Source organism: Quercus suber, unplaced genomic scaffold, assembly GCF_002906115.3.
Source record: "Quercus suber isolate HL8 unplaced genomic scaffold, Cork oak 2.0 scaffold_260, whole genome shotgun sequence".
NCBI classification, from domain to species: Eukaryota; Viridiplantae; Streptophyta; class Magnoliopsida; order Fagales; family Fagaceae; genus Quercus; species Quercus suber.
Window position 1 is genome coordinate 333,123 of NW_027069716.1, and position 23,776 is coordinate 356,898.

General features: G+C 33.0%; 1 protein-coding gene and 2 long non-coding RNA genes across 10 annotated transcripts; 2 read left to right on the plus strand and 1 right to left on the minus strand.

The window, feature by feature from the left end:
• The first annotated feature begins 597 nt into the window (after positions 1 to 597).
• LOC111996120 (uncharacterized) lies at positions 598 to 2,680 on the plus strand. 5 transcript variants are annotated; one of them, XR_010632040.1, is made up of 5 exons: positions 600 to 887; positions 1,063 to 1,116; positions 1,641 to 1,691; positions 2,018 to 2,107; positions 2,235 to 2,680. It is a non-coding gene; the product is annotated as an uncharacterized LOC111996120 (long non-coding RNA). The 5 variants fall into 5 exon arrangements; XR_010632038.1 differs by having other exon boundaries at positions 602 to 887; positions 2,249 to 2,680; XR_002881194.2 differs by having other exon boundaries at positions 598 to 887; positions 1,063 to 1,200; positions 2,018 to 2,680.
• A 374-nt stretch (positions 2,681 to 3,054) lies between these two features.
• Positions 3,055 to 4,880, minus strand: LOC111995195 (uncharacterized). The gene is made up of 2 exons (XR_002881136.2): positions 4,507 to 4,880; positions 3,055 to 3,468 (listed from the first exon to the last, which is right to left on the minus strand). It is a non-coding gene; the product is annotated as an uncharacterized LOC111995195 (long non-coding RNA).
• A 1,741-nt stretch (positions 4,881 to 6,621) lies between these two features.
• Positions 6,622 to 22,885, plus strand: LOC111986167 (LEAF RUST 10 DISEASE-RESISTANCE LOCUS RECEPTOR-LIKE PROTEIN KINASE-like 1.1). Of its 4 annotated transcripts, none has more exons than XM_065781236.1 (5): positions 6,622 to 7,532; positions 20,401 to 20,433; positions 20,865 to 21,119; positions 21,268 to 22,220; positions 22,570 to 22,885. In XM_065781236.1, exons 1-5 carry the CDS (start codon positions 6,740 to 6,742, stop codon positions 22,609 to 22,611), a joined length of 2,076 nt encoding a protein of 691 aa, XP_065637308.1. In that variant the 5' UTR covers positions 6,622 to 6,739; the 3' UTR covers positions 22,612 to 22,885. The 4 variants fall into 4 exon arrangements, with proteins under 4 accessions (XP_065637308.1, XP_065637309.1, XP_065637310.1 ...); XM_065781237.1 differs by lacking the exon at positions 6,622 to 7,532 and adding an exon at positions 18,663 to 20,074; XM_065781238.1 differs by lacking the exon at positions 6,622 to 7,532 and adding an exon at positions 18,664 to 20,065.
• The last annotated feature ends 891 nt before the right edge of the window (positions 22,886 to 23,776 follow it).

Consider the following 23,776-nt stretch of genomic DNA (forward strand, 5'->3'; position numbering starts at 1 on the left):
TTCATATACAAAATATCAGTCAACCTAACCCAACACCTAAACTCAACTTGACCTGACCCAAACTCAACTTGACCCGCACGTTTGCCAAGTCTAGACAGAATAGGCCCAATAGGGGATAAATTTTACAGGATTGGTGGTTGATACCGAAAAAATTCTGACCAACACAAAACGGGCAGATCATAATAAGTTCCATGGCATCTTTATTGCATATATACGCTTTGCCAGATTTAATTTGTTTAATATAAAAAGTAACTTATATATATATATATATACACACACATATATATATAGTAACTTTATGTACACATGGAGTAGACCAACTAAATATTAACACGCAAAGGTAGGTCACATGACCAAATAATTATTTTAATCAGGTGCATATAGGCCCAAATCTTGTGTTTATGCAAGGACATTTCTAAAGTTCTCCATTTGAGGATTATATTTAAAATTTTATCTCTTCATCTCGAGAAAGTATATGCTGTTTCTGAAACTCCAACTCAGCATCAGTGTGGTGTTTCTAGGTCCAATAGAAAATTGACATATGTATTATAAATTACAAATAAGCAGCTTAATTAAATTAAAATAAAAAGACAAAAATGCCCCAAAAAATATCAAAGCCCCGCCATCAAAACAACAACACGCATTTTTCCTTTTTTGAAAATCAAAATCTTCTCTACGTCTCTGCTTTCTCTCGCACCGCTCTCTCACCTCCAAACCTCCATAGCCACTGCCTAGCATTGTCACTGGAGCTGCTGGACATAACCAATTCCGAAAAGATCGGCCTTTGTCTGGTCAAAAAACCTCAAAATCATCTCTCATTCTCGTTGCTTCCAACCCCAAAGCCATAAGCTTTCTTGCCGTTTCCAACATCTGTTTTCGCGAAAAAGGTTTCTTCTCTTTTTCTATTTATTTTTTTTTTATTTTTTTATTTTTTACATCTTATTTGTATTTTTCTATTCTTACTGAAAATGGGTCTATCTTTTTATGACGTTGGATTTGTCACCATAATCTTTCTTATTTTTATAACCAAATCTTACCTGAAATGGTTTTATTCTGTTATAGGATGAGAACATGTGATGTTGCAAGATTTGTATGATGATGGATTCGGCTTTGCAGGTCTGTTATAGGGGTGAAATTTGGGTGTTTTTAATTAGGGAAGAGACGGATCTAATGGGGACTTAAGAGTTGGGGTTTGGAATTGTGAGTTTGGGGTTTATTTGCTATCATTGTTTTTAATTTGTATTACTATCTTATTATCAATGTCTATAAACTTTACATATTAATTTTGATGGTTCCTTGTAGCTCATTTATGATGCTATTCATGTTGTGAGTTTGGGGTTTAATAGCTATTATTCCTTGTTTTAGTTTGTATCCTATTTATTATCAATGTCTATAAACTTTACATGGAATTGGGCTGCCTAGATTAATATTGATGGTTCCCTGTAACTAATGTATGATACTGCTCATGTTGGTTGCCAAGCCGAAGTAAGATCATATAATGATACTACTCATGTTGATCACCAAGCTGAACTAAGATCATATAGTGCTAGCCATGTACTTTGTTACTTGAATATAGGTTCTACTATTATGTTTAGTATACATTATATTTTTGTTGATATAATTTTTTTTTCATGGTGCAGAGATGGATGTGAAGTTTTGTTCTGTTACACAGTGGAAGAACATCTTGGATGGTATTTTTTACTTGAAAATTTTTTAGTTAGCATAGCTGAAAATTTGGATAAGTGATTGTATAGCTAAACATTAATTATAGCTGTCAATTTGGAAAACTATTGTAACTAATGAAGTTACTCAAACTTAATAGATTTTGTGTATGTTTGAGTAACTTCTAGTTAAACTTATTATATGCAAATGATGAAAATTTTTATGCAATAGTACATTTCATTCTTATATATTATTTTCTATATGTGCATGATATGGTTATTCAAGGTGAACGATAGTTATGCATTGTCTTCTTTTTTATGACTTTGTGGCTAACCCGATAAGCCATCATTGACAGTCACAGTTAAAACACCTAAACCCACTAATTGAAGACAAATCAGCCACCATGTGACCTGTTCCAAAGAAAGAAGGAAACCTGACAGCGACTGTAAGTAATTTGTGGTTTAGGTTTCATATTTTGGGACTTGTGTGTTTTGGATTTTGTGTTTTTTAGTTTCAGATTTGTGTAAATGTTTACGTTATGTAGATTAATTGTGGAAAAGAAATACTGTTAGTTTGTTTGTTGTAGGGAAAGAAAGTTCCAAGCTTCACAAGGAAGATGGCTGGGAGGTTTGAGCAGGGGAGGGCATTTTTTGTTGGTGAGAAGCATGAAAATGTGGCCCATCCTAAAGGGAAGAGAAGGCCACCAAAATGTGGACCTGCTAGTCAGCCTATTTACAAGAAGACTTTCAGAAGCACGGCAGCCCCACTAAGCTCACCATGATCAAAAAGAAGCATGACATAGACAAACTGTATAGTCTATTTTTGGATACCACTAATTGTGTATTTTCTAAGAATGCAAAAAAAGAACCAAGTGTATAACATTTTTTTACCTTTTGCACCACCATTAATTAACACGGATGTGAAACCTTAGATAATTTGGTAAATGTATTGATGGCAATGCCAAAATATGGGAGGTGATATTATGGAATGAAATTATGCAGGTTGTTTTTTTTGTTCATGGAATTGTTCTCAGATGTGTGGAAACTCACTTCCTGGAATAAGCATCTTTGCTATAGTTACAATGTAATTTAGTACAAACTACTTGGAAAAATTTGCTAGTTATGAGCTGATTAGTTTGTAATAGACCTTGATGGCAATGTGATGCATTAATGATAGAATAGTTGCATAGAAATCATGAATGATGACTGAGTACAATGTAAAATATATGGTTCAAGTTAATGCCTTTTCAATTACACAGAAGCTTTAATCATTGTAGGAGCCAACTTTGCTTTTGCTATATCTGGTTATGATGAAAATGCTGTTGTTGTCTCAGGAGTTGGAATACTTGTATAAAGCAATGTTAGAATTCCTTCAAAAATATACAATTTGAGATTTCATGAACAAAGTGCCATGTTTATTTATTTATTTTAATCTTTCAAAATAGACAATCCATCAAATGGGTGATAAAGTACATTACAAATCATAACAATAACATTAAAATGTAAAGTTGATCCAAATTAGCTAAACTTTTGGCAAAATCTTTTTGTGCTCCACTCTAGCCCCATTGCACCATATCATAAGAGTCTCAGTAATTACAAATGCAACCCACTATAACAACAATGCAATCCTCAACTTTTTCTCCTCCTTGTGGTGTACAACTAACTCATCTTGATCAACTCTATCTTTATCAATCTTTTGCATGTGTTCTTGTAGTTGACATATAACTCTGTGCAAACCAACAAAGAATACCCTCCCTTATTCAGACCTCCCAGCTCTCTTCTTGGTGAAGCTTGGAACTCTCTTTTCCTACAACCAACAAACTAGTAGGTAACACATTATAACTAATGAAACATAAGAAATTGAACTCAAATAACTATTGAGACAACATCAACTTTAGCTAACGTATCTCCGGCTAAAGTCAAGGAATCAGATAATAATGTTTAAGATTCTTATATTATCCAATCACTACAAACTGATAATGTTTAAGAGTTCTTATGTAATCCAATCACTGCAGTATAGCTACTTGTTGTGTCATCTAGTAAAACAGATCTTTGTATATGATTATATGAATATAATTGGCTGTTACTTAGAATTAATTAAGGAAGCAAGAAACAAAATATTCTATATTAGTTTCTTTAATAATTATTTAACAATGGGTAGGCTATGTAATTATATCAACAGAAAATATATATCTAGTAAACATAATANCTAGTAAACATAATAGCAGTAGAACCCATATTCAAGTAACTAATTACACTGTTAGCAATATTTAATCTTACTTCAACTTGGCGACTAACATGAGTAGTATTGTACATTAGCTACAAGTCAATATTAATCTAGGCAGCCAATCCCATGTAAAGTTTATAGACATTGATAATAAAATAGGATACAAACTAAAATAAAGAATAATAGCTATTAAACCCCAAACTCTCAAGATGAATAGAATCATAAATTAGCTATAAGGAACCATCAAAATTAATCTAGGCAGCCCATCAAATAAATCCCAAACTCATAATTCCAAACCCCAACCCCAAATTCCCATCAGACTTGTCTCTTCCCTAAACAAAAACACCCAAATCTCACCCCATAACAGACCTGCAAAGCCAAATTCATTATCATACAAGTCTTGCAACATCAGGTATTCTCATTCCATAACAGAATAAAACTATTTCAAGTAAGATTTGGTTATAAAAATAAGACAGATTATGGTGTGAAATCCAACATCATAAAAAGATAGACCCTTTTATTTTCAGTAAAAAAAAAATTAAAAAAAAAATACAAAAATACAAATAAGATGTAAAAAATAAAAAAATAAAAAAAAATAAATAGAAAAAGAGAAGAAACCTTTTTCGCGATAACAGATGTTGGAAACGGCAAGAAAGCTTATGGCTTTGGGGTTGGAAGCAACGAGAATGAGAGATGATTTTGAGGTTTTTTGACCAGACAAAGGCCGATCTTTTCGGAATTGGTTATGTCCAGCAGCTCCAGTGACGATGCTAGGCAGTGGCTATGGAGGTTTGGATGTGAGAGAGCGGTGCGAGAGAAAGCAGAGACGTAGAGAAGATTTTGATTTTCAAAAAAGGAAAAATGCGTGTTGTTGTTTTGATGGCGGGGCTTTGATATTTTTTGGGGCATTTTTGTCTTTTTATTTTAATTTAATTAAGCTGCTTATTTGTAATTTATAATACATATGTCAATTTTCTATTGGACCTAGAAACACCACACTGATGCTGAGTTGGAGTTTCAAAAACAGCATATACTTTCTCCTTCATCTCCTCCAAGACCTCCACTTATTTACTTGACCGTCAGCGGAAAAAAAAAAATTAGAAGGATAAAATAATATTTTGAGCTTTATGAGGTTGTTTTATATTAAATCTCACTCTTTTGAAATTTCAAATTACATCCTCTACTTTAAAAAAGGTTTTGACTCCAACGTGAACAAACTACACATGATGTCAATGACCGATCCATGCACACAAATCAATGGAGATGGAGGGTGGCCATGGAAAATGTCATTAATGACATAATATGTAGTTAATTTTGTGGTGGATGGTGGCTGTCAATTTGGTGTATTAGGTCTCTCGCATGCACCGATCCACACAAATCAATGGAGACGGAGGGTAGCCAAGTCCAAATGTATAATTAATACCTAGTTTGGGTTTTGGCTAAGTTGTAACCATACTAAATGAGTTTGTTTGGGTACGATTCAGCTCTCTCTCTCTCTCTCTCTCTCTCACGAAAGATCACATGATCAATTGGATGAGATTTTTGTTTGTAATCTGATTGCGTTGATTAGAAATTGGAGATTTCTAGGGATCATGTATGGGTCAGTTTGAAATTGTGTTTGTGATTTTGTATCCTTGTGAATTTTTGTTTGTGAATTGGTTTTTGGCTATGCAATGGTGTGTGTGTGTTTAAAAATAAAATTTATTGTGGATCTCATGCCCATAAACCAAAGAAGTTAATATCATACCAATACTTGTCGTATTGGGGAAATGTATTGTACCGGCTATTAAATTGATATTGGTACTTCTTCAAAATGTGCTGGATAAAATACTAAATTATATCACTATATTGAGAATATTTTGGGTGTGTTAACTGGTACAATAAAAAAAAAAGGAAAATAAGAAAAATTAATTTTTTTTGAAAAATTGGAAAAATTGGGTTAATTTACTTGAGCTAATTTTTACACTTATAAAATATGTGAGTTTTTAATTTTATATTGATAAACAAAAAAATTAATAAATTCATTCTTACATAAATAAATTAATACACATACACACACACACACACACACACATATATATATATATATAACAATAATCTCAAAATAGTACACAAGTATTAACCGGAACTAAAATATTTTATTTCTTTGGCTAAATTGAAAAGTATAAAATTGACTCCATTGTAGAAACTTGTGGGTGTGCAATATTGTGTGGCCAAAAATGGTGAAAGAATTTGGAGAGAGAAAGTGTTTCACTACTAGGTTGGAAGAAGAGAGAAAAAATAAATATTTAAACGAAATTGGGAATAAATTACTGAGGCCAGCCAAAGTAGGAATATTTGAAAAATGGTTAGTTAAACTAGAAAAAATTTAGTGTCATATATATTTTTTTTGGGTTAGTTTTGCTAAAAAAAAGTGTAGAGGTTGACGTGAATACTATTGGTAGTAAATAACTAGCTAACTAGGCGTGTGGTGGTGTTGGTTTTTTGATGAACGCGTGTGGTGTTGTTGTTATTAGTCAGTAGTCGGCTACTTCATAATTTATATGTAACTAAGTTTGAGGATAAACTCTACATTAAAAGGTTGAAGTCAGGTCAAGTTGCAAAATATTCAAATACATAATAATGATAATTTATACATATAGGAATGGCTTGAATTTTCAACAGTCTAAGATATGAGGCGGATATGGACAATCTCCATCCACTACTTCAAGTTGCAGTTAGGTTAGCAAGTCAAATTCAACCCCTTAAGGCTTTAACTCCACAGGATCTTTGTTCTCTTTTCTGTCCCCATAATACAGTAAATCTTCTCTCTAGCTATATCTCTACCCTCCACAATTTTTAAGATCCACAGATGAGTCAAACAAACTTGCTTCCCACCCTTCTATCACCCATTTCTCCGATGATAATCTTATGCATCCTCTTCTTTTCCCTCGTACCAAAAAAATCCCTAGGTGCAGTGGACCCATACTTCCAAGCCTGCAGTGCGCGTAAAACCTGTGGTGATGGGCAAGCCATAAGATTCCCATTCTACATCCAAGACAAGCAAAACTCTTCTTGTGGCTACCCTGGATTCAACCTCTCTTGCAACAATAATGGTCATCCAACTATCATCATATCCAATAAAAATTACACCATCAATGAAATTTTCTACCAAAACGAGACGCTTAGAGTCTCAAACTCTGCCTTCTCAAATCCAAACTTCAGTTGTATACCTTCTATAAACAGCATATCCCTTCCAGGTAGCCGGTTCGATCTAGCACCAAACCAAACCAATATATTTTTGTTTTATAATTGTAGCTCTTCGGTGCATGAGAGTTGGCCTTCAGAGTTTTATCCTAGTTGTTATGGCGAAAGCGACACCGTTCTGGCCCTGTCTGGACAGGACCCGAGGCTGCAGATCAGCAACGTATCAATGGAGTGCAAGTCTTCGGTTGTAGCACCGGTTGAAGCTTATGGAGGTGGGATTGGAGAGTCGTTGAGAAATGGGTTTGTGCTAAAATGGAAAGCCAGCAACTGTAGCATTTGCGAGGATAGTGGAGGGAACTGTGGGTTCGATAGTACTATGTATCATTTCAAGTGCTTCTGCCCAGACAGGCCTCATGCTTGGGACTGCACTAATACTACTCTTCATGAGTATCTTCCTGGTCAGTTTTTCTCTCAAGAAATTTCTCTTTCTTTTTGGTAATAGGAAATTTTTCTTTCTCAGTCTAGGCATTATTATGAAACATTAGAAACTTACTGTCCATTAGCCAAATGTGTCGCATGCTAGGCTTAGCATATCCACCTTTTTTACTTTTAGGTTTAGGAGTGGATGACGATCAATCAGGCCAAAAAGAAAAGACTTCTGACTGTTGAGTCTTTAATTTTGTAAAAAAGTAGAAGCATAAATAGAACAGTAAATCTTAGTGGCGGATGAGCTTTACCAAACTTCTTTACAATTTCCATGCCTTCTGTCAAACAAGCAAAATACCGTCATCTCAAACAATCGAAACCCCCCGTGCTCTTGTTTTATTATATATGAGAATGAGAATAGAGATATTGTAATTTAAGTACAACTAGTACAAACGCTGGTCCAAGTTATAAGAACATTGACCCAATTTTATAAATTAAATGTGGGAGGAACTTAGATTTTTTTTTTGCTAGGTAAGTGTTGATGCAGGGGATTAAACCCCTGAGTTGATAGGCCATTGAGAGACCGGGTACCACTAGGCCAGTAGGTCCGGTGTGGGAGGAACTTAGATAACTGCATGTGATATGGGTACTTTTATTATTTTAATGTCAATTTGGACTTGTATTCCAACTTAGGTTGCTCTTTACGTTGTATCCAAAGTAAAGTTAATACCCGTGAAAAGCTGTTTCTAGTTCAGAATTCAGATTATCTTCATTTCTTTAATTAATGCCCTACCGCCTATCGGACAGACTCAAAAGCGTGCTACCTGCCTTTTATCTAGAAATGTGATTATTCTAATTAAAATTGGGTTTGTTGTTTAATTATATAGAATAATATTTAACCTCTTTATTATAATTTACCCAATAAAAAAATATCTCTACCTACTACCTTATGTAATCTTTTCGGTGGTATAGTGGTCCATTACTTTATCAAAAGGTGTTGTGGTCCAATATTTGCATGATTTATATTAATGAATAGTCTTGATATAAAATAATGTCTTCGGAAAATGTGGGGTGGAAGTCATTATCATACAATTAAAATTAATATTATAGGGTCGGTTTATTCTCTATCATCAAATTTCATTTCTGCATCTTTCTCAAAAAAAAAAAAAAATTCTGCATTCCTACATGTAAATTTCATCAGATTCACATCCTCTATAATTAAAATTGTGTAAAAACAAAAAAGGGAATTATTCAATATTCTTAAGAGTATATTTCCTCTTCTCCTGTGAAGGGTGAACTGAATTTTGATCTCCCTATTATATAAGATAAATGGATCTCACTTTGGAAGCGCTGAAACTTGCTTGAATTCCATGTATCAACGGGTCATTTTAACTATTTTTATTTATTTATTTATAATTTGATAATTACATAAAGAGAATTTAAACACTGAATATTTTCATTAAAAACTTCAAATGTGCTAATTACTTGTGTAACAATTCTCTTGGAGTCTTAGTTTTTTTTTTTTTGGAGAAATATGATAAATTTTAACAATAGTATCAGAATATGATAATTAATTTTTATCATTAATTAAGGCACCAACTGATTTTTAATATTTAAAAAAAAAAAAACACACTCCAAAAGCAAGAATCTACATAACATATAACTTCTTTTTATTTTTATTTTTTTGAGAAGAAGAGTCTACATAATATGAGTGCATGCATTACAATGCCAACAATATATTATAAGTTTATAACCCTTTATTTCAAATCAAGCACCAGCATCAGGTACTAATTTTTAAAGTCGTTGTCTTACGATTTAATACTACTAAACCCTAATTGATGCGTGAAGGGCACACTTTCAAACTCAATGATTGGATATCAGTTGTCATTTTATTTCCAATTGATAGGGAGGAGAAACGGCCTTGGAAGGTATAATTTCAGTTTATATTGGAGGAGACCATCAGACCCATGCCATTTTAACTTTAAATACTTCGACTCCAGTTATATCTCTATTTCTATTTCATTTAAATATTATTGTTCAAATAATTTTTTTTTCTTTTCATCTGTCCTTTCCCAATTCAACATTTCTGAATCAGACATAACCACTCATCCAAAATCCGCAACCCATTTGAACTTGCATCGATTCAAAAAAAAAAAAAAACAAAAAAACAAAAAACAAAAAACNAACCCATTTGAACTTGCATCGATTCAAAAAAAAAAAAAAACAAAAAACAAAAAACAAAAAACAAAAACTTACAACCCATTCAACCCACAACCAACATCAACCTCAAAAAATCCACCCCAAATAACCCAATGAACCAGCAATAATCCAAAATTTTGTAGTTTTAGTAGTCACAGTGAATTAGTGGTGGTTGTGGTAAGGTCTCGGCAGTTGAATCTGTTTGTGTGGTAGTTAGATCTATTTTTGAGTTAGAGAGAGAGAGAGAGAGAGAGAGAGAGAGAGCTTTGGCGATGAAGAGTGTTTCGCTAGAGTCAATTAGGTACTGTTCATTTTTTAAAATAAGTGGGTACTGTTCATTTGTTAAATTTGCTTAGTACAATCCGGAGCCTAATGCACGATAGTTTTGGGTGACTTTAGTTATAAATTTACTAAAACAGTAGTTTGACTAAACTAATGCGAGTGCTCTTTCATTACAAGTACTCACTAGTTGAGATTCAGTGTAATGTACATGAAGATTTTTTCTTAAAAATATGAAATTTGATGATAATGATAATTTTTAATAAACATTTGTTATGGTTGTGTTTATATATGAAACTATATATTTTATTATTAGGCATTTATTATGATTGTGTGTGTCTTTTTTTTTTATTTTTTATTTTTTATTGGGTGTTATAATTGTATTTGTAAATGGAATTGTATATTCTTCCATTTAAAGAAAAAAAAAATGATGTGTTAAGATAGAAATTATATATTGGACAAAGTTTAGCTACAAAATTAGGTATAACTTTAGGCTACAAACTCACTCAATATCTTTTTATTGAAGGTGAATTTTGATAAATCCACCATTGGATTACATCTTCTTCTTGTATCTTTCATGTTTGAAAATTTTCAAAAAAATTAAAGATCAATAACTATGTCATCAATAAATTTTTAAATTGCAAGTTTTTATAATTTAAAATTATGCATAAAATATAAGATTATAGATTATATAGTAAATAATATCCGATTGAGACAAAAATTGACGTGTGTATTAAGAGCATAAAGAACATATAATTCAACGGTTAGATTTTCAAAATATGTAGTAATATTTATTTTATTGAGTGAGTTTGTAGCCTAAAGCTACAACCAATTTTGTAGCTAAATTTTGTCATTATATATTATTCCATTAGAGTGAAAGATAGAAATTTTTCATGTTAAAACTAATATAAAAAAGTTTTTTTTAAAAAAAAAAAAAAAAAGGACATTACAACTTTAAACTTTTGGAGCCTTAGACTTTAACCCACACTAGGAAGATGATGTCTTTCTTATGTACAATGCACATGACTCATTTACACTTGACAAGAACATATGTTATCCTCTTTTTGGGGGTAAAGCTTAAGGGTTTGTTTGGTTAGGAAGATGTTAGGGAGGATAGAAAATAGATGAGAAAAATTTTTTTAGAAGGTGTTTGGTTGGAGGGAGGGGAGGAACAAAATTTGTGAAGCCCAGACATTTTCTCCCTGTGCCCACTAAAATATTTTATCTTCAAAATGAGAAGAAAACTAGATGAAAAATGCTCATGGCTCGAGCGGACAAAAATGCCCATGTGTACTTTGCACATGGGTTTCGTTATTTGCCTGTTTGCATCTTTCTTTCTTTTTTCCGTTTGATTTTTGTCTCTCTGTTATACTATCTATGATCTATCTTAGTTTTTTTTTCCTTTATTTTTTCTTTCATCTTCTTTGGTTTTTGTCTTTTCCTGTACTTCACATTCGGTTTTTATTTTATTTTTTTATCTTCCTTTGGATTGTTATCTTTAAAAAAAAAAAAAAAAAAAAATTGTATCCATACACAATATTTTAATTAAAAGAAATGTTACTTTTTCTTGTTAATTAATAAATTATTTTTTTTAATTTATATGCTGACGTGGCATTTTTTAATGTCAAAAAATATTTTTTTATTATTAATTAGGCCACGTGGACATTAAACAAATATTATTTATTATCGCCGTTTGTCACGTCAGCAATATCCGTTTCTGATGTAACGGCAAGGACCAAAACGGAACCGTTTTTCAGGATAGGGACTAAAAGCGGTAAAAATAAAATTTAGGGACTAATGTGGTTTTCGCCTTTTTTTTTTTTGACTAAAATGTGCTTTTCGCCTTTTTTTTTTTTGGAGCCTTAGGGTTTTTCCCATTTTAGGCTTTTGGTGTCTTTGTTTTTTACCCTTCCTATGACTCTTTTGTCTTTGTTATGTACATTTGTTATGCTTTTTTTGGGGTTGACGCTTACGTGTTTTTTTGTTTTTTTGGGTTTTAGGGTTGATGGTTTGTTTGTTTGGGAATTTTTTTTGGTGGGTGTTTGGTTGGTGGGAGGGTTTTTTTTAGTTTTTTTTTGGTTGGAGGTTTTGTCGGTGTGCCCTTTATGATGTTTTGTCTTTTTCTTGCTGTGCCCACTAGATTGTTTTTTCTTCTGGCTGGGGCGGACACTAGTTGCCATGTGTTCTTTGCTCGTGGGTTTCGTTATTTGCCTGTTTGCTTTTTTCTTTGTTTTTTTTGTTTGCTTTTTTTCTTTTTTTTTTCTTTTTTCTGTTTTATTTTTGTTTTTTTTTTCTTTTTTTTTTTTTTTATCTTCTTTTTTTTTTGTTTTTTCTTTTTTTTCATCTTCTTTTTTTTTTTTCTTTTTTTGTCTTTCTTTTTCTTTTTTTCTTTTATTTTTTTATTTTCTTTTTGCTTGTTATTTTTTTAAAAGAAATTTTATTTTTTCTTGTTTTTTTTTTTAGGGATGTGTTTTTTTTTTTTTTTTTATTTCATTTGTCTGTAATTGTGAATTTATGTTAATTTCATTTGTTTTCCATCTCTCAACTTTTTCATTCTTCCGAGTTTTCTCAAATGAGAAAAAGTTAAATCTCTTTTATCCTCCATCTTTTCTATTACTTCCTCATTTTCTATCATCCTAATTTTCCACCCCTCCAACCAAAAGGACCCTAAATGTATAAAAATGTTTATGACTCACTTAACCACACTTAATCCAACTAACCAAGTGAGTCCTATGCACGTGACAAGAACATTTGTCATCTTCCTATTAAGGGGTAAAGCTTAAGGTTCTAAACATGTTTGGAGCCAATATATGGGAAATTAAGTTGTATCCAGTGTAAAAAAACTCCCACTTTTATGGGGGTATAAGAGAGATTATGATAGACAACCTTATCTCAAATTTATTTAAAGAAACGTATTCCGCAACATGTCACTATTGGTGAAAGGAACTAATAAGTATTATTAAATTTAAAACCATGGGATTGGTCAATTTTATGTGCTTCTTTGGCAAGATGTGCCTTCTTTATTCCACACTGTGTAACATTAAACACGCTTCAAATGGCATTGAAAGAATTTATTATTGGACTAATTTAAATATAGGATTTTTTTTTAAGGAAACAGTAATATTTATTAGAACACATGAACATGAAAGTAGTATTTAATTTAAATATCTGATTCATATATTGATTTGTAAATTAAAAATAAAATAGTAAATATTGACCTATCTTCTAGTTTGAATTTATGATAATTCTGGCTATTTTGACTTTTTTTTTTTCTACAATTTTGAATAATACACGCAAAAAGTTTTTAAATCATAGAGTACATATTATATCATACCATACGCACAATAAAGTCAAAATATATTTCAATATTTATTTTCATAATGTTTTATTATTTAATCATCTATTAGAATTATTTGAATACAATAAAAGTCTTGGTAAGTTAGATTTTTGTTGATTTTAGTAATAATTGGTTTTTTTTTTTAGTTTAATTTGACAAACAATTAGTAAGCTAGAATGTTTTATAGAAATATTGGCCCATACTAGTTTTTTTTTTTTTTTTTTTAATTTAAATAAATTTAGTTCACCCGTGCTATCAAAATTTTAATTTTTAATTTTTTTTTGAGATCAAAAGTCTGTTATTGAAAATTCTAGGGAGTAATTATTTGGATATCGTATGAGTATATTATAGCTATGTCACCATCCATTGGTTTGTTAAATCCAACGGTTAAAAACCTACTAGCTATGTCACCACCTTTTAAAATCTACCTAGCTTTGTTGATTCAATAAGTGCCTAAATTACCTTCAAATTTAGAGTATTGCTTTTAAGGTGGGCTTGGCACTTGCACATTATTAGCTAGGTTTTTTTTTTTTTTTTTGAGAAGTACACATTGTTAGGATTATTAAGCAATACTTTTGTAGTGAGATACTGATATGAAGGAAAAAATAAGTTCATCAAGAAAGAAGGAAAAAGATGGGTGATGTTTCCCCATAGGAAAGATTGAAGATATTGTTAAGATAAAACGTATGCTAATTGGCCTTCAATAGACAAAAGTGAAACACCATAAAAGGATTTTTAGAAAAGTAGAGAAAGGTAAAGCTGAAAGTGAATGCCACTAGTACTAATAATTCACTCCTCACCAGTCACCATGCCTCTATACTTCCTGGCTAGTTCTTTCCTCCTCGTGTTGTTCCTCAATCATGTCCCTCCTAATGGTCTTACACAACTCATTCAGTTGGAAGGCATTTTTCTTATTTAGGATCAACATCCTCATCTTTTCCTTCTTGCTAGAGTCTGTTCTGCCATCAAACAGTACAAGATATGAAGCTTGCAAACCTACAAATTGTGGTACCGACCCAAACATAAGCTTCCCCTTCTATGTTTTTGGGACGGAAACAGATCACTGTGGCTACCCAGGGTTGGGAATTGTCTGTAATCGAGGTAAGCCTGTTTATAGGACCCTCGAAAGGCAATACGTCATCCAAGATATCTTCTATGAAAACCAGACATTTCGGCTGGTTGATGAAGAATTCGCTAATAATTCTCGCTTTCCTCCTCCTTACAAGTTCTCCTTTGAACTCTCTTTCCTTGAGTTCACTCCCAATGATGCTAAACTGTTTTTCTTTAATAACTGCACGGCACCACTTTCTGTTAGTTTTGAGAGATCTCTGATTCCATGTTCTTCCAGAGCCACAAGTAGTTCTTTGGTTGCGTTAGTGAAGAAGGATGAGCACTTGAGCGAGAGTACTGCCTGTAGGCCTTCTGCGATTGTACCTGTTGAAGTGGAGGGAGGGTATTCTAATCAAACAATAAAAAAATGTCAACTACACGAAGTTGTTGAGGGATGGATTCACATTGAAATGGAGAGGAAGAGGATAAAATTGTGCTGACTGTCAAAGAAGTGGTGGGCGATGTGGGTTTGAAAAGGGAAATGCTGTATGTTATTGCCTCGATGGAAAGACCCATAAGCTTTATTTCTTTTTCTCGATGAATTAGCTTTGCTTCTCTATTATTTTAGATCTAGATCATATTCTTATACTAGCCTTGTTCTTATTTTAGCCTCATCACATGCTCTTTGTCTGCGTTGAATTTTTTTTTTTTTTAGTGTCATAATTTTCTAGACTTGAACTTCAGCCCACATCTCATAAACATTTATATTTGTAGAGTGATTACTACACCAAGAGTGCGCTATGGTTCATCTCAATTTTTAGATTATGACAAAACATAAAAATTAAATAAAAGAAACAAGTAAGTCTTGATAAAGTAAAAAATAAAATAAAATAAATTTATGCGATCTTGAAGGAAATATACAAAGTGGACTGAAAAGTTTTTTTTTTTTAATTTTTAATTTAAATTTTGGATAAGTTTGTTTTGAAGACAATAGAATGTCTTCTTTTGTAGACATTTTAAATATAGTTAGAGATATGTTTTTATTAAGTTATTCCAAATTTTGTCTTTGTTAAATATAAAGTCTAGGGGTATTTTTGAATTATATAAAAGTTTTTCAAAGAGGGTAATCTGGCTATATAGATAGTATGTATAGATAGATATATCTAAGCTACAGGAAAACTATAGGAGCCACAATTGGCGTGTGGGCAGTTCAAAGTTAGTTTCAGGTTCTTTCACAAAAAAAAAAAGAAGAAGAAGAAGTTAGTTTCAGACTTTTACGTGGGCTCAATTTGGGTTCAGCCGATTTTTATTCGACTAGTTTGATAAACTTCATCCGGGGCATTGCAGTTTCACATAGGGCCTATAAAATGGCTACCCAACCCATGCCAATAAATTCAAGGTAGCGAAGCCCAAGGCCGACTAGGCATGTTAAATTGATCACCCCGTTAATGGGAACAAATCCACTACTCTTCAAGTCCATGATGTTACCGTTTTGTTGTTGTTGTTGTTGTTGTTGGTTTTTTTTTTTTTTTGGGTATAGAATATGGATTATTACTTGGTGGTGCTTAAAAAACTATATTACTATTTTTAGTACCATCAAATACCAAAATGTTATATTCACACTACTTTTTAATAAAAAAATTTATTTTGATTGTGTTTACACTACTTTTTAATGAATTTTTTATATTATTTTAATTAAATAATTAAAAATATGGATCTATTGATGTTGAATGTGTTATAAAATAAAAAAATAAACAAAGTAGCTTTTTATGATATTATATTGTTAAATTTATGGTTCCACGTAGAACATCTACGTGACTCAATTAGGTCCACAAAAAAAGTTAGGTACATAATTTTTATTTGCCCTTTTTTTTTATTGGGTAGGGAGGAAGTCAAGCTCAGCATTTTATTGAGTCGTGTCGAACCTGATCTCATCCTTGGGAATGCCTGAGGCGTTACTAAGTTAAAAGGCCTATAGAAAAAATTTCGTTTGCTTTGATATTTTTTACAGACTTTTTGTCTTTGTCAATTTCGGTGTGTGAGATAGAAGATTCCTACTTGATTGTGTTTTTCTTATTCCTGTACCTCGTTCATTAAGCAACAGAGAAGCCATATGGTGTCAAACGTTGATGCAGAAAATTATAATCGCCAGTTGTTGCATTAAGCCCCATTTGTCTGTTTTGATTACAAACAAATTTCATAGCTTCACTCCACCTGCTCATCTAAAAATACAGAATTGGTGTAAGCTAGAGAAACGAAAGGCACACACATCCCTCAGGCCGCCCTAATGAATTTGACAGAGAGATGGAGATTTGAGAGAGCTGGGAAAAGAATGGATATAATTTTTGAAACAATCCTGAACTTAAATATTTATCTATATATGACTTTTATAATAACTGTACGTTCCTTTGTCAAGTGTCACATTCTCTTTAATGTCTTTAATCCGTCTCATATTTCACTAACATATCAAAATGACCGCTACTGAAAGAAAGTCCTATTTTCTACCCATTACATAAACTTTGAAATCAGATGTGACCATGGTCAGGATAGAAATGTTTGATATGTCCCTCTAGCACCCACCACGTTAAAATTTTTCAAAGATGCCAGATGCTTTTCCTCTTTAAATGGGTTTCTTTTTTTCCCACACAAGGGCCCTGTTTGGTTGTGCATTTTAAACAACATTTTTTAGTTTTTAAACAGCATTTCACGCATTTCAACACACTTTTTCACCCACACATATTTCAAAAAACAATAAACAACAATTTTCAAACTACTCTACCAAACACCCCCAAGATTGCTGGAGACTTTTCCAAAGTTTGTGGACCACACAGCAAACTTTTTGGTTTATCACTAGAAAGACGCGTAATTCCACTCAAGTTCCTACCTTCTTCTTTTTGGATCAAAGCTGAAACCAATCTTGTTTGTGTAGATACGAGAACTAGATAGCCGATACGTTTCAGGAGCCTTTGTTTTTTTCCTCCTTGGTTTGAGTATTTTACTTAAACCAGCAGAAAAGATTTCATAACAAAGTTTTGAGCGTTGAGAGGTTTTGAAGGGTCAACCAGTCAAGTTTTTCTACTGCGGCTCAATGGGGAAGGTGAGTAGGAAACTCTCTTCTGTTGACTTCGTAACTTGGTTATATGAAGGGATTTCCCGATGCACATATCATGTTTCACATGTACTTCCACCTTGTTCTAACTTCTAGTCTGCTTTTACAAGTCTTTCATACCCAATTTCCAAGTCAGCTACTGTGTTAACCAGAGAAATTACTTATATTAGTGACTAAAGATGAAAAGAAGCTACAAGAACACGTGGTTTTGATTAAGAGTAAGAGATTCTTGGTGGTGATTGGAATTTTTTTAGTACATCAAATACCAAAATATTATATGCACACTACTTTTTAATAAAAAAATTTATTTTGATTGTATTTACACTACTTTTTAATGAATTTTTTATATTATTTTAATTAAATAACTAAAAATATAGATTTATTGATGTTGGATGTGTTATAAAATGAAAAAAATAAATAAATAAATAAAATAGTTTTTTATGATATTATATCGTTAAATTTATGGTTCCACGTAGAACATCTACGTGACTCAATTAGGTCCACAAAAAAAGTTAGGTACATAATTTTTATTTGCCCTTTTTTTTTATTAGGTAGGGAGGAAGTCAAGCTCAGCATTTTATTGAGTCGTGTCGAACCTGATCTCATCCTTGGGAATGCCTGGGGCGTTACTAAGTTAAAAGGCCTATACAAAAAATTTCGTTTGCTTTGATATTTTTTACAGACTTTTTGTCTTTGTCAATTTCGGTGTGTGAGATAGAAGATTCCTACTTGATTGTGTTTTTCTTATTCCTGTACCTCGTTCATTAAGCAACAGAGAAAGCCATATGGTGTCAAACGTTGATGCAGAAAATTATAATCGCCAGTTGTTGCATTAAGCCCCATTTGTCTGTTTTGATTGCAAACAAATTTCATAGCTTCACTCCACCTGCTCATCTAAAAATACAGAATTGGGGTAAGCTAGAGAAACGAAAAGGCACACACATCCCTCAGGCCGCCCTAATGAATTTGACAAAGAGATGGAGATTTGAGAGAGCTAGGAAAAGAATGGATAGAATTTTTGAAACAATCCTGAACTTAAATATTTATCTATATATGACTTTTATAATAACTGTACGTTCCTTTGTCAAGTGTCACACTCTCTTTAATGTCTTTAATCCGTCTCATATTTCACTAACATATCAAAATGACCGCTACTGAAAGAAAGGCCTATTTTCTACCCACTGCATAAACTTTGAAATCAGATGTGACCATGGCCAGGATAGAAATGTTTGATATGTCCCTCTAGCACCCACCACGTTAAAATTTTTCAAAGATGCCAGATGCTTTCCCTCTTTAAATGGGTTTCTTTTTTTCCCACACAAGATTGCTGGAGACTTTTCCAAAGTTTGTGGACCACACAGCAAACTTTTTGGTTTATCACTAGAAAGACGCGTAATTCCACTCAAGTTCCTACTTTCTTCTTTTTGGATGAAAGCTGAAACCAATCTTGTTCGTGTAGATACGAGAACTAGATAGCCGATACGTTTCAGGAGCCTTTGTTTTTTTCCTCCTTGGTTTGAGTATTTTACTTAAACCAGCAGAAAAGATTTCATAACAAAGTTTTGAGCGTTGAGAGGTTTTGAAGGGTCAACCAGTCAAGTTTTTCTACTGCGGCTCAATGGGGAAGGTGAGTAGGAAACTCTCTTCTGTTGACTTCGTAACTTGGTTATATGAAGGGATTTCCCGATGCACATATCATGTTTCACATGTACTTCCACCTTGTTCTAACTTCTAGTCTGCTTTTACAAGTCTTTCATACCCAATTTCCAAGTCAGCTACTGTGTTAACCAGAGAAATTACTTATATTAGTGACTAAAGATGAAAAGAAGCTACAAGAACACGTGGTTTTGATTAAGAGTAAGAGATTCTTGGTGGTGATTGGAATCTTGGAATGGCTTCTGTCTTTCTGTGTGTTTTCTTATTTATCTTGCCCCTTGTGTTGCTTTTTTCGGCTGAAGGAGAAGAGATATACCCACCAGGCTGTCCACCCTTTGTTTGCGGAAAAGTCGGCAAGATTCATTTTCCATTCGCCAATGACACAAGCCCAGATTGCGGTTTGCTCATCTTACATGATTGCGGAGATCCACGTCAAATGAAAACCCCGAAGATCGAACTGGAGAGGAATGGAACACTGTACGATGTTGAAACCATCTCTCAGGCTAATTCCATACAAATTAAGGACCCACTATTGCAGTCTGTGTTGGATTCCAATAGTTGCGAATCCTTAAAAAATTGGACTCTTCCCAGTCCCATCTCTCCATTCATCTCTTTTCAACGAGTCTCAGGCAACCTGACCCTGTTCAAATGCGACCGCGCTCTCAATATTACTCCCCCTACAGGTTTTGATAGAACAAATTGCAGTATCTATGACATCTATTATAGTCCACATTATAATTTAACGCCCTCTCCACCTAAATGTCCAATTATTCAGCTCCCATTGAACTCGCAAAATAAAGGTAGTAATGACCTGTTTAGATTGTTATCTGCTGAGATTATTCTTGAAGTGCGTGTGACTAGAGATTGTCGCGAGTGTTATATCAAAGGTGGTCAATGTAAGACTGACAACAAAGGAAAATATTATTGTACCAAAGGTACAAAAGGTATGGGTATAGGAATAATGCAAATCTATTTGGATGTGCATGACATACATTCATGAAAAAAGCACATAAATTTCTTTATAAAATTCAGGTAGTTGTAGTTATTCCTAATACATGTACTGCTATTTCTGCCCAAATTAGTTTCAAATTTGAGTTATGAGACGGAAATAATTAAACATGTTCAATAAAACTTATATTAGATACATATGACACGGTTTTGACTGTGTTTTCTGTAACGCAGTTATGATTTCCATGCATGCCAATTTGGCTGCATCACTTTAATCTTCATTGTTAAACTAACACCATTTCTGTATTATCTCTTCTTGCAGGGAATAACAAAAAGGCATTAGTGATTGGATTTGGTAAGATGCCTTAATCATATTACTTCTTGAATTTGATGTTCATACATAAATAGAAATCCAATTATTCTTTCTGGAAAGTGATAGATTTTGTTTTTAATCGCATCTAACTTGTCAGTTTGAAGAGATCATTCCTTTCCCCTTCACTGGGTATGGCTTGTAACCAAAGCTTTAGAGCATTAACTTCATGCTAAATTTCCTCATTTTCTCCACTGCTGTAATCCCAGAGGATTTGCATTGTGCTCTCAAATATAGTGATGAATAATTAGGATAACATCACAAGACTTACAAAGATGTCCTTAACTATTAAAATTTATGTGCCCGCAATCCGCATGAATACCTTTGTGAACTTCAATAGAAAATTTTCACTCTCATGAATTTCCTTCATTGCTGCCCGATATTCTAAACTTAAATTCTTCCCCTCTTTGCTTTAGCCACTGGATGCTCGGCCCTCATAATTTTCTTGGTCATTGGCGTTGCTATCTTGGTTGTTTACAAGAAAAAACATGCTTCGCAAAAATTGCTGTCAAGGACTACTTATTCTGATAGATCCTCAAGATCAGACTTGGAAGGGGGGAGCGTCTACTTTGGAATCCCTGTTTTCTCCTACACTGAACTTGAAGAAGCAACAAACAATTTTGATATTGAGAAAGAACTAGGAGATGGAGGATTTGGAACCGTCTATCATGGTAAGATGATAAACACACTGCTTCAGTTTCAAGTTCACCTAATTACAGCATAAACTTTTCAAGCAAAGTGAAAAAAAATTAAGGTATAAAAATTAAAAGAAAAAGACTTGGCTTGCATCTTATTACATGGTCTGTTTTTCTCAATTAGGCAAACTCCATGACGGGCGGGAAGTTGCAGTCAAGCGCCTATACGAACACAACTACAGACGACTAGAACAGTTCCTGAATGAAGTTAAAATCCTTACGCGCTTGCACCACAAAAATCTTGTCTCCCTTTATGGGTGTACTTCACGCCATAGCCGTGAACTACTTCTTGTGTATGAGTTCGTGCCTAATGGTACTGTTGCTGATCATATTCATGGCGATCGAGCAACACCAGGTTCACTCAAATGGGCAACTCGTTTGAGCATTGCCATAGAAACTGCCAGTGCTTTGACTTATCTCCACGCTTCTGACATCATACATCGTGATGTAAAGACTAATAACATTCTCCTTGATGACAACTTTTGCGTCAAAGTTGCAGATTTTGGGCTTTCTCGGCTGTTCCCCAATGATGTCACCCATGTCTCTACTGCTCCTCAAGGGACTCCGGGCTATGTTGACCCAGAATACCACCAATACTACCAGCTTACTAGTAAGAGTGATGTTTACAGCTTTGGAGTTGTCCTCATCGAGCTCATATCATCTCTGCCAGCTGTTGATATGGCTAGGCATAGGCATGAAATTAATTTGGCTAAGTTAGCCATAAACAAGATTGAAAAGTGTGCATTCCATGAGTTGATTGACCCACATCTTGGATTTGAGTCAGATAATGAAGTTAAAAGGATGACCAAATCGGTGGCAGAGTTGGCCTTTCAGTGTATACAAGAGGACAAGGAAATGAGGCCTTCCATGGATGAGGTTTTGGAGGCTTTGAAAAAAATTAAAAGTGGTAACAATGATCCAGAGGAAAAGGCATATGATGATGCTGGGATCTTGAATGTGCCGCAAACAGCTTCACCGGATTGTGATGAGGTTGGATTGTTGAAGACCAGGCAACTGCCGCCACCTTCACCAAATGATGTGACTGATAATTGGACTAGTAGGTCTACCACACCGAATGTGAGTGGTTAAATTTCTTCTCCTTTATAATTTTTCAAGTAGATGATAAGGTTATGTTCATAGAATCATTATCAGTTCACTTGAGTGGGTTGAAATTTCATTTTCTTCTCCCTTTTTTCTTTTGTGTTCATATAAGGCATATTATTGATAGGTTAATGTTTGAGGGAATGTGCATATTTAAATTGAGTTATAGTGATGTTCATTTTTTGTACAAATTTTTTATTAAGACCACCACAACCACCACCCCCCCCCCCCCCCCCACGGTTCCCCTTCTCACTTCTTTTTAGAACTTTACCGAAAATGAAATAAGCAGTAGAATGCATAATTTGAATTGTTAATACTTGCTCAGGTGTCAGTGACAATGCCCAATGGATGTGAAACAATCAAATGATAATGTTTGAGGGAATATGCATATTATTAAGTGGAGTTATAGTGATGTTCATATTTTGTAAAATATTCTGATCAACCCCCCTCGCCTACCCTCTCCCCAAAAAACCCCTTTCGCTTTTGATTAACTTATTTTCGGAGGCAGTGGACTACATGGTTTAAATGGATACCATTTTGCCAAGAGCTTTGTAGTTTTTTTTTTTTTTTTTTGAGAAGAAGATTTGTAGTTCATTTGACTCTTCTTATTTCTAAATAAGACATTCATGGTTCAAATCTCTCATTCCATTGTAATTATTAAATTTATTAAAAAGAATTGTTAATACTTTATTGCTCAAGCATCGATGGTAATGCCCAATGAATGTTATAAAATCAAATGTTCTCGTTATATAATTGTGGCTTTAAGAACATATCTGCATATCAATAAAATCATCATATTTATGTTTTTCTTCTCATTTTATAATATACTAGCCGCAGACCCACGTAATGTATGTGAATATAAATATTATGTAATGAGATATAATATATCATTTTATCATTTTTGTGTGTTTTATTAATATATTTTTAAGGTGAGCTGTATTCTTCTAATTTCTTTGTAGTGTATTATATTTACCTAATATACAATTAAACTTTATAAGTTTCAAAGTTTTTTATTCAAATTTCTTATCCATTAAGGAATAAGAAAATTATCATAACAATCAAAACTTATAACAAAATTACAATGTTATCTTAACCAAAATTAAAATGAAATCAAATGAATACAAAATAGACTTAATAATTAGTGGGCATATTCAAATTCATAGCCATGTATGTTATGTTTTGATATAAACTCAAATTCCTATTTAAAAAAAAAAAAAAAAACTAATTATTAACTTAAATCAAAATTCAACCAAAGCTATAAAGGAAATAGAATACTTTCTGATGGGAAATTAAAAAAACAATACCAAAACACATTTAATATAATAAAAAAAAGAAAAAGAAAAAAAGAACCATAAACCTTAATTAGAGTTATAAGAAAGAAGAAAAATCCACCAAAAGAAAGGGGTGGGGGGGGGGGTTAGAGAGAGAGAGAGAGAACTCATAGTTTTTGTGTGAGAAAAATATGGATTGAATGGAAAAAATGATATCAAATTTATATAAAATAAAATTTGGAGAAAAAAAAAGTCCAAGAA

Bases quoted from the DNA above. Each gene is read 5' to 3' on its own strand.
- LOC111986167 (XM_065781236.1), top strand. From the start codon at position 6,740: ATGAGTCAAACAAACTTGCTTCCCACCCTTCTATCACCCATTTCTCCG. The intron at 20,434-20,864 runs GTAAGATGCCTT...TCTTTGCTTTAG, and splicing joins GGCATTAGTGATTGGATTTG to CCACTGGATGCTCGGCCCTC. The intron at 21,120-21,267 runs GTAAGATGATAA...TTTCTCAATTAG, and splicing joins ATTTGGAACCGTCTATCATG to GCAAACTCCATGACGGGCGG.